General features: G+C 33.1%; 1 protein-coding gene across 1 annotated transcript in view; it reads left to right on the top strand.

Moving 5' to 3' along the window:
- LOC107636164 (exopolygalacturonase) overlaps nt 9,397-11,545 on the top strand; it is a 5,868-nt gene continuing 3,719 nt past the window's right edge. The window contains exon 1 of the mRNA XM_021122364.1: nt 9,397-9,662. Coding sequence (XP_020978023.1) covers nt 9,397-9,662 — 266 coding nt within the window. The remainder of the gene's footprint in view (nt 9,663-11,545) is intronic.

Below are 11,545 nucleotides of genomic sequence, written 5' to 3'. Positions count from 1 at the left end.
ACTTTGGAAATAAAAAGAGAATAACCCAAAAGAAAAAAAAGAAAAATACAATGATGAAACTAGTTAGAGACTAAGGAGAAAGAACCTGAATAAATACAAACCGGTCAACAGTTTTTTGGTGAGTAAGGATAAGTAGTCAACAGTTAGTTTTTTAAATTGTTCACAGAAAATATCCTATTCTTAATTATGAGGAATGAAGAGATAGATATATATGATATGATATTATGATTGATGGATAGGCATAAAATTAAAGTTAGAGATAAAAAGATTATTCTACCACATGAAAGTGCAAAGCTATTAAAAATTTTGGTGACTCACGCATTCTACATGGCATGAATGTTATTGTGAAGTTGTGAACCTCCAATGAACTTTCTGGCCGGTCATGGCACTGAATTTGTAACTTTATTTTATTTTTGCATATCCTTTCAAATGTATATTTTGTTCCTAATTAATTAAAGTGGTTTAATTCCATTTTATGCTGACACTAGTTTCAAGTTTCAACAATATACTGCCATACTTAGTTGGAATAAAGGTCATTTTCTGAAATTTGGGTTGGGTTTTAAATGGCCTACAAAATTCCAATTATTTCGATTCGGATTCTAATTTTGATTTTATGATTTATTATTAATCTCTAGGTTCATCTCATTAATCTTCAGAAGTAATGTGTCAAATTGGCATATTAAATTATCATAGTGAACTAACTAAACATTAGACTCATATATTTAATTTAATAGTTTAAATTAGTTACTATCACAATTAGTTAGTTACAGTCACAGTTAGTAATTTTTAGAAGTAGTTAAAGCTATTCTCTTGTATATAAGTAGGCCAAGTATCTGGTGGCCAAGATATTGATGTCTAAAAATGGCTATTCTTTGACTATCCAATACCATGTTGACATGTGGAATAGTAGTTTGAAATAATTAGTGTTGTGTTTAAGAGAGGAAAGTGTCCTAACCCTTAATGATGTAAAGTATGAAAAAAAAAAAAAAAAAAAAATCTTTTTACCGTATGTCTATTTATGGACATTGATAATACATGAGGAGTGTGAGTATAATTTGACAGTATAGGTGTCATCGGAAAGATGGTGTTGCCGTGGCCCATCGGAGATGACGAAGGGAGGCTGGGAACTATGGAACCTCACCAAACAGGGATGATACTACTAGTAATGCACAAATGAATCATTCACAACTGATTCTTTCTCCAACATTGATATCTCCAACTGAGGGAGCCACTGCCAATAGGTAGCAGCAGCGATGCCGCCAACGTTCCAACAGCGCAGCTATGGACCAAAGAGAGGCGTGCAGCAGCATTTTCCTCTCATTGAGCTCCATTACGCAAATCGCCATTGAGGTTGAAGAAGGAGGCTGTTCTGCCATAGGTCCTCCAATCATTGCCGCTGCTAGGAGAGGTTCTGCTCCTACCAACGAAAGCCGCCGCCACCTCACTCCAATTCTAAGAATCGAAGAGCAATGTACCCTGTGACCAAATCTCCATCTCCTTGTCTTCAAGCTAACGACCAGCCGAGAATACCGTGAAATCACCGCCGAGAGGACTGCAACGCCGTTCGATTTCTGATTGATGTCTCTTGCCTAACTCAGACCATCATCTTATCTATGTCTCTCTGTGCTTGCCTTGCCCAATAGATCAATTTGCACAGTAGCTGTATCGCAGGCACAATTCTTCAGGTGATGCAACAGCTATGGCATGGGTTCAGCACAAATGGATTGTTTGTGAATCGGGTTGTATTCAGTTCTCTTCTCTTGGTGTGGGTCGGGTCACCCAGCTAATGTCATGCACAAAAAATAAAACACTCACATAAACAATTATCATTCTTGATTATTATATTTACCATCTCTTCACCTTAGTCAAAAGATTCTTCACATGCAAGTCAACAATTATCATTCTTGATTATTATATTTACCATCTCTTCACCTTAGTCAAAAGCTTCTTCACATACAAGTCAATCCATTATGTGTCTCCTTTTTATTGGTCCAAAACTTATAGCTATTATAGGCACACTAAAAACAAAGCCACCAGAGACAGCACCATATAAGTATGTACTCTTTTTATACTTTTAACATTCATTCTCAATTGAATCCTTCTTTTTCCATCTCCAAAATCTCTAAACTAATTATAAACAACACTATTTTGTAAGGAAATAAATGACATTGCAATGAAAAGTGTGTTCTCGATTTTGGCATTGCATGTATATATGAGGTTTTTTTTTATTAGATAGTAATGGCACTTAGGGCTTACGGTTATTTTTTCAGTGCTTTATGAGTAGATGATAATGTGGGTTGATCAATCAAATGGATGTGTTGTTAACATTGCTTATTTGTGGTTGTATATGTTGTTGAGATTTCTCCTTTCTTCTCAAATTTACATGTTTAGGTAGCATTTGTCCGGTTATATATATCAGCATATCGACTTGTCATGAATGATAAATTAACAGAAATAACACTAAAGACTAATGTGAATCATAAATTAAAATTTAATAGTACAGATAGATCAGATTAATTGAAATTTTAAAGTCTATCTTAAAATGTGTGGACAATAGAGCTCATTCACCAGCATTAGAAGAGATAGAGTGATGCACTACATTACTCACTGATGTACATATACAGAGGCAGTTATGTTGCTACTGCTATTTAAGTACTAAATAACTTAACTAGATTTAGATGTTAATCTGAGTTTGTTAGCTATAGTTAGAAGTTAGTTATATTTAGTTGTGTATATAAACACCATTGTACAACTAAATTGAGTGTGTGATTCATCATGAATTCCATTCTCTCATTTCTAATTCTGCGTGTTCTAAGTACTCTCTCTCAACTCTTCTTACTTACCTTCACAAACTCTGCACTCAGAGCATGAGTTTTCACATGGTGCAGTGAGCGCGGAAAGTGTAAAGATCGAGAATTTCAGAACTTCTCAACAGTGCAAGAATCATGAGAGTTGGCTCTCTAGTGCGAAGGGTCATCAATGGCAACCATGGCACAGGAAGAAGCAATGGATCCAAGTTCAAACCAGAATTTTACAGCTAGTGATTTTCAAAATTTTGCTCAAATGATGAAACAATTTTCCACGTTCCAAGCACAGATGAACAAATTGAACATGAATCTGATTCAAGATCCTTCGAGCCATTTCTTCTTACATGCAAGCGAGAATCTAGGTATATCTCTGGCGCCATCTCTTCTCACTACCTATAACTACCATGCTTGGGCATGATCTGTTTGGCTTTCACTCGAGTCCAAGAATAAAATCAAATTTATTGATGGAACCCCAGCTAGACCTAATGAGACTGATCCAACCTTTGATGCTTGGAAAAGAAACAACACGATTGTCCTGTCTTGGTTGCATACTTCAATTAGTCCTGAGATATTACAAAGTGTGTTGTGGTGCAACGATGCATGTGAATTGTGGAAAGACCTTAGGCATAGGTTCTATGAAGGGGATTTATTCAGAATTGGAAAATTAGAGGAAGAAATGTTTAAATTGCGGCAAGAGAAGCTCACAATTACAGTTTATTTCACCAAACTCAAAGTGATTTGGGAGGAATTAGATGAGTTTAGATCCTATTCCAGTATGTTCTTGTGGAGAGACTTGTTCTTGTGGTCTTGCTATGATGAGGAGGTACAGACTTGAATCCTATAGTGTTAAGCTACTCTGAAGACTTAATGATCAATATGCCACTGTGCGATCTCAAGTAATGTTGATGAAGCATTTCCCTAACATCAATACAATCTATTCCTTGCTTCTCCAGCAAGAACGACAGATTCATCATGGTGACCCTGACCCGAGAATGCTGATCAATGCAGTGATAAATGACTACAAAGAAAGGGATGGCGGAACAAGCTCAAATTATCAAGGGAGAGGGCACTCAGGCCGTGGCAGAGGCAGAGGAGTCTCAAAACTCTATTTTTATTGTGGCTAGCACGGACACACGGTGGATACTTGCTATGCCAAACATGGATATCCCCCAAATATGCAATGCAAGACAGTCAATGCTTTTAGTGTGAACAGCTCAATTACTGAAGAAAATGTAGAACTCAGCAACACTACCACTCCTAAGGGTGAAAATGGAATCAGTATTGATGGTTTATTTTCAGACAAACAAAAGGAGGCTTTAATTGTTCTTTTTCAACATGACCAACAACCTGCTCATAGTGGAAACTTGGCATCACCTGTACTTGCTCCATATGCATGTATATTCCAAGGCAACCGCAAGCCCAAAAGGCAAGCATGCCTAAAAGGAATGAAGCCTTTAAACATCCTCCTCAACATGCTTCATTTAGAAATTATAATCACAATGCATATAGATCAAAAGATGTTGCACATTTAGGAAACAATCTAGGCAACCATTTAGAAACATGCATAGGATGCATAATCCAAATGTCATATGTCATTATTGCATCGTCATTTAGAAGAAATGGCGAGAACTATGCTCAATGAGGCTAATATTCCTAAGTACTTTTGGGCGGATGCGGTTAGTACCGCGTGTTATGTTATGAATAGGATTATCATTCGACCTATTCTTAAGAAAACACCGTACGAATTGTACAAAGGAAGAAAGCCAAATATTTCCCACCTTCACGTCTTTGGCTGTAAATGCTTTATTCTAAATAATGGAAAAGATAACTTAGGCAAATTTGATGCTAAGGCTGATGAAGGAATCTTCTTAGGTTACTCTTTAACTAGCAAAGCTTTTAGAGTATATAATAAACACATCATGACTATGGAAGAAAGTATTCATGATGAAACTAACCGTTGTTGTGCTAGAAAAGATTTTGATGAAAATGTAGAAAACTTTGATTCACTAAATTTGAATGGTGAAGACAAAGAAAAATATTTAAATGAAGCCTCTACAAGCTCAACAAAGGATAGTGTTCAAGTTGAAGAAATTGAACCATCACAAGTCACTTTTTATTGCTTTATGTTTATTTGATTATATGAACTGTTAAACTAACTCCTAGTAAGCTAAGGATTTCTATTATGGTTTAAATACTTTGATACACAATAACACTTTTGTATATTGTCTTTAACTTTCGCAAAAAGATTCATTGTTGTTGCAATACTCAATTCACCCCCCCTCTTGAGTAATTGTGCATAGGTTCTACACCTACAAGATATGAGCAAGCTGTTCTTGATGACTGTTGAAAACAAGCTATTAAAGCTAAACTTGATACTTTAAATGAAAATAAGACATGAATTCTGACCAAACTGCCCAAGGAAAAGAAGGCCATTGGGTGCAAATGGGTGCTCAAAGTGAAGCTCAAGCAAGATCATTCCATCGAAAGGTATAAGGCTCGTTTGGTGGCCAAGGGTTTTACCCAAATTCTTGGTTTTGCCCAAGTGACTATATTTCGTTTGTTACTTGCCATTGCTGCCTTCAAAGATTGGTACGTGCACCAATTGGATGTGAACATGACATTTCTCCATGGCGATTTGTCAGAAGAAGTCTTCATGAAGCCTCCACCAGGCCTGGCTGCACCTCCGGAGATGGTGTGTAGACTCCAAAAATCCCTCTATGGGTTAAAATAAGTGAGTCGTTAATGGAACACCAAACTTTGCTTTGTTATGTCAGAATCAGGTTATTTGCAATCCAAGGCTGATCCGTGTTTGTTCACAAGGCTGTCCCCCCGAGGCTTCACTTGTATTCTCATTTATGTTGATGACTTAGTGGTACCTGGAGACTGTTTGGTAGATATTTAATATATAAAGAAACTCTTTGATGATTGGTTCAAAATTAAGGACTTGGATAATCTCAAATTCTTCTTGGGTATGGAGATAGCTAGAAGCACTCAAGGTTTTGCTCTTTATCAACGCAAGTATACTATGGAGCTCTTGAAGGAGTTTCATCTCGAGTATGCCAAACCCGCATCAACTTCGATTGATTACACAGTGAAACTTTCAAGAACTACTGGTACGAAGGAGGAGGACTTTACTGCCTATCGTAGAATAATTAGAAGACTCATTTACCTCACCAACACTAGGCCAGATATTACCTTTGTGGTAAGCAAACTCAGTCAATATCTTGATTGTGCTACTGATTCTCATTTCAAGGCGGCCTTGCATATCCTTCATTATCTCAAGCAATCACCCGCCAATGCTGTTCTCTTCCCTCCTTCTCCAAATCTTTCTCTCACAGCATTTACAGATTCATATTGAGGCAGCTGCTCAGACTCAAGGCGTTCTGTTTCTGGTTTTTGTTTCTTCTTTGAAAAGTTCCTAATTTCTTGGAAGAGTAAAAAACAGACCACTGTTGCTAGATCCTCTACCGAGGCTAAGTATCGCACCCTAGCCTTGGCCACATGTGAAGGTCTTTGGCTCTCTTATGTGCTCGCTGACTTTAGACTTCCATTGTCTAAGCCCATTCGTATGTTTTGTGACAATGAATCGGCTTTGCATATTGCTACAAATTCCGTCTTCCATGAATGTACCAAACATATAGAAATTGACTGTCATATTGTGCATGACCAGGCTTAATGTGGGATGATCAAACTTCTTCCCGTTACTTCAGCTAATCAATTAGCCGACGTCTTTACCAAAGCGCTGACTCCTGGACCCTTTAGCACCTTTCACTCCAAGATAAGAATGTTGAATTTCCATGCTCCTAGCTTGCAGGGGATGTAGACAATAGAGCTCATTCACAAGCAATAGAAGAGATAGAATGATGCACTACATAACTCACATTGATGTACATATATAGAGGCAGTTATGCTGCAGCTACTATTTAAGTACTGAATAATTTAATTAGAGTTAGATGTTAATCTGAGTTTGTTAGCTATAATTAGAAATTAGTTATATTTTTAGTTGTGTATATAAACACCATTGTACAGCTGAATTGGATGTGATTCATCATTAATTCCATTCTTTTATTTCTGATTCCGCATGTTCTAAGTACTCTCTCTCAACTCTTCTCACTCACCTTCACAAACTCTACACTCAGTATGAGTTTTCACAAAATGTGATGCAAATTTTGTGCATTATAAAGTAGAGTAATAAAATTTTCTACTTTACTAACAGTCTTACATTTTTAAGTCTTAAAAGCATTTTTCCTTATTATAAGATCTCAATGTTCATATAATTATAGTATATAAAAAGGTGAATTCTAATATACCTATAAATATAGTGGCTATGATGGTTATGCAAATATTTTTAAAATTAAAATCATATTTTAATTTTTGTATTTTATAACACAAATTTAGTGACACTTTAAAAAGACTTGCTAAATAATAAAAAAAAGTGTTACTCTAATCTTAGCAATACCTTTCAAAATACTGAAACCACACTAGCATAAACATATTAAAATAACCCATCGAAAAACTATACTATCAAATTCATGTGTATTAGTTTTGGTACATGTAACAATACATAAATGAATAAATAAATGAGCCAAACTTATTATGCTTTTAAAACATAGGATTTATAACACAAGTAATTAAGTATATACATATGCGCCATAATAGTAACTAAGATATAAAGGCTTGAAGAAGATTTCAATATATCACGAGTATGAACTTTGAACATGGAACTTTGAAAAAGTCATGAAGAAGATGAAACCTTCAAAGAATATCCTATGTTTACTATTATTATGCCATCCATATATATTCTACCCTAAATCATCATGTTTAACTTAGCTTGAAGCCTATCTACTTCAGAATTCCGTCACAAATTCATGTGTGTGTTCTCATCAAATTTATTTGGAAAGGCACATAACACACACCACCAATAACGTGAACACATAGATATACACACACTTTTATTCTAAATTACCTTATTGCATTCGATACTATACCAAAAAAAATATCCCCTGGCCTTATCCTGAGAAATTGTGGAGCCCAATTTGTTCTCCTTTTTCTAAAAGAAAGAATTAATTAAAGAGAACAATTCCTTTGTAGGAAGATCGATCAAATCATCAAAGATTACAACCTTGTAAATCAAGCTTGGTCCACCACAACACTTGCGTGTTTTTGTGAATTATATATGATCAGATGAACCTAAGATAATAAGGTCTTCTTCCATCAACACATTTGATTATATTCCCATAACCATTGAACTCAAACATTAAGTAATTGTCTTCCATCTTTATAGAATGTAATTAGTATTAGATCCTCGAATTGATGATGAATTGAGATTATTGCTATATGAATTGAGATTTCACAAGTATACAGGGGACACAAGTGATTCAATTTCCCAATTGATACACTAAAATCGCGGTCACAAAAATGTTATGTGCATGTAAAATATATCAGTCACAAATTAGTCAACATTAATTATTATTTATATATAAATATATGTATTCTTTAATTTATTATTTTAATATATATATAAAGAGTTGATTTGATAGTTTTTTTATGTACAAATAATATATTTGTATTTTAATATTTTTGTTAGATATAACTATTTATATGATTTTTTTATGAGTTTAAACTTTTGTAGAAAATAATTTTATAATATAGTATCAGAATTTTTATAATAAAAAAGTCTACAATTTAATTATTATTAATTATCATAATAATTAATAATACTAAATAAGATAAATTCTAGTTTTTTTTTTGTTTCTCTGATATTACCGGAATATTACTAAGTAAAACTAATAATACAAGAATATAATTTTTAAGGCAATCTGGTGTCTTTAAAAGCTACAAGATGATAAAAGTGTAACAGACTCCAAAATTTGAATGGCGATTGCAAATGTGGGTAGATATTGCAAACTATAACTATTTGAGATATGACATTTTACATGCAGCAAAACATAACAAACACACTGCAAGAGAAAACGTGAAGACAAATTGATGAAGAACATAACCAACATCCACAAATAATAGTAATAAGGAAAATGCTAGGGATTATTAGTACTACTTTTACTAAAAAAAATTAATTAATCTTAATCATAATAATTAAAATTTCAACCGATTTAATTATCAAAAAAATTGATATTACAATTTTAAATTGGTAAATTGATTCTAATAAATTTTTGATGGGTTAGACAATTTATATTTTACATATTAATTTATTCTTCTAATTTTATATAAGATCTCAATGTTTTCTATTTTAACATTAACTTAAATATAAAATAAATATAGAAAATGTTAATCATATGTAATAATACTCGGCATATATCCAACACAGCAGTCCATCACAAATCATCTCTGTTGTTGGAGTAGCCACGTCAGCTCTATTTGCCGACCTTATTCAGTGCTCTAACAATTATTTTTAAAAGATTCGGTCCCACACAAAGCAGAAAATTAATAATGAGATCAGGTCATACCTTATGTGGACCTATATATATCCCTTTTGCATTCAATTTTTCTACCAAGTAAACAAAAAACATCACACACAAAAGAAAAAGAAAAAGGCAATATTATTCCTCAATTATTTTGAGAAATAATACTAATGGCACCCCATGCAGAACTTGCAAAGATTGGTTATGAAATAGAGAAACTCTTTGGAAGGCAGAAGAGTTTTGGAAGCAGCAACAACAACAACCCTAATACTTCTCCATCAGCAACTCATCAAAATCTATGCCAATACAAATTCTACCCAGCATACGGAAGCAAAGTTGTGCACATGCATGTTGAAGACATCACGTGCAATGAAGCTGCTTCAAGATTTATTGCTGATAATAGAACAGAACTTCACAGGAAAGGTTTGGTTGGCCAGTAACACATTAAATATGTTTTAACAACATACAAGTTTTTCGGCCGATTTGCTGTAGAAGTAGTCTTTTTTGTTTTCTCTTTTGTTTTTTAAAATTTAGCCTAAAGTTTTAGAAGCCTAGTAGTTCATGAATCATGTAGCTAGCTTATATATGTATGTGACTAGAAATGTTCATGTGCTATATATGTATATGAATCGGTTGTAGCTCAAAACACAAGAAAAAGTGTGTTCTGCTTTCTTCAAGGGGTTCAAGGTTCATCATGTTATTAGGCTTCTCTTATTTAGTTCCCTTCAAGATATATATGTACAGAGCAAACATGTTACTATCTATCAACCAGTTTTGCTCTCATTATCATATTACTAGCTATATGTCTCTTTTATGTCGCTTTTTTTCTTCTTTGGCATAGGAAAAACAGTTTTGGAAATCATTGATTAACTGTGCTATGAACTAGTTAATTTTGTTTGTCAGAACATGTTAGGGCTTGAGGTAAGCTACGAATTCTTATATATTTTTTGAACATATCATTCTAACACATGTTATAGAAATATATGAAATTTATAATCTCTAGAAATTTTGTAAAGAGGAATGGTACAGAGGATCATTGGAATTTATTATTTTTGGTCATCAGTTAACTATTAATGTTTAAAAGTATAAGATAAAGTATGTTGTTGAATTATTAGATTAAAAAAATTATGCTAAAGAAATTGATGATCAAAAAATAATAAATTTTGATGACTTCTTAGTATATTGTTCTTCTGTAAAAACATAAAGAAAAAGCTTAAATGAGTGTTATTTGTGTTTCTAGGGCACTTTGTGCTTGTTTTCTATATATGTAATTAATTGATTTACCCAGGCAATCATATATATAGAGGAAAAAAGTGTAGCTGCTAGAAATTACAAAATAGATAAACAAATTTTATATAGTAGATCAAATTCCAGAATTTAATTATTTTTTAATTAAAATATAAAATAATTTTGTTAAGTAGATAATGACTTTTGTAAATAATGTGAACAATTGGATATTGAATTGATCCAATAAAATAAAAAAATACTTCATCCTCAAATTACCTTCTAAACCTTAACATTAGGATAACCATCTGCACACCTAATAAATTAAACATTCAGCCATTGTTAACTGTGAATGAGTAAATCGAATAAAAAAAATAACCATACAATTAAAAATAATCAACATAATCATCTACATATCTATTAAATTGAACATCCCACATATCCATTATTCACATTATTTAATATTCCCATTGTCTCTCTATACTTTTCTAACGTAAAACTCATGTTATAAATTCAATAATGATTTTTTTTTTTTCAGATTAATGGGTTGTGAATTTGAATATATAAAGATAAAGAATATGAGAATCAAAGAGACGGATAAAATATGGAAATATTCTTTGTTAGTTTGAGTGGCCGCTGAAAGCATATTTTAAGGGATTGTGGTGGCAGCATAAGCATATATATATATTTTCCCACGCAAACAGTGAATGAATGGACTAAAGTTATATTTTATTTTAGTGTGGGGTTCTATAAGAATCTAATATGTATAGTTAGAGAAAATATATAGCCAACTTTGGAACGGAAATCCAGAATTCAATCTAGGAGCTCAATGCCCATGCATGAAGCACAAAATTTTTATTTAGATTAACCAATTTAAGAAGAAAATCTAACATTCCCCGTTGATATAGATGCTACAAAATAGAAATAAAATAGTAACCATATATTCTCTGTGAAATACTGAGGCAAAAGAAAAAGGGATAAATTTTTTTTCACATTTTCTTCTCCTATAGCCTCCCTTGGAGGCCTCTATCTGGAAAATCTAAAAAAAAAAAATAAAAAATAAAAAAAATCATTTTTAAAAACATTTTTAGAATT

This window comes from Arachis ipaensis, chromosome B04, assembly GCF_000816755.2.
Source record: "Arachis ipaensis cultivar K30076 chromosome B04, Araip1.1, whole genome shotgun sequence".
Taxonomy (NCBI): Eukaryota; Viridiplantae; Streptophyta; class Magnoliopsida; order Fabales; family Fabaceae; genus Arachis; species Arachis ipaensis.
The sequence above is the reverse complement of the archived record's forward strand: the minus strand, read 5'-3'. Positions and strand labels throughout refer to the sequence as shown.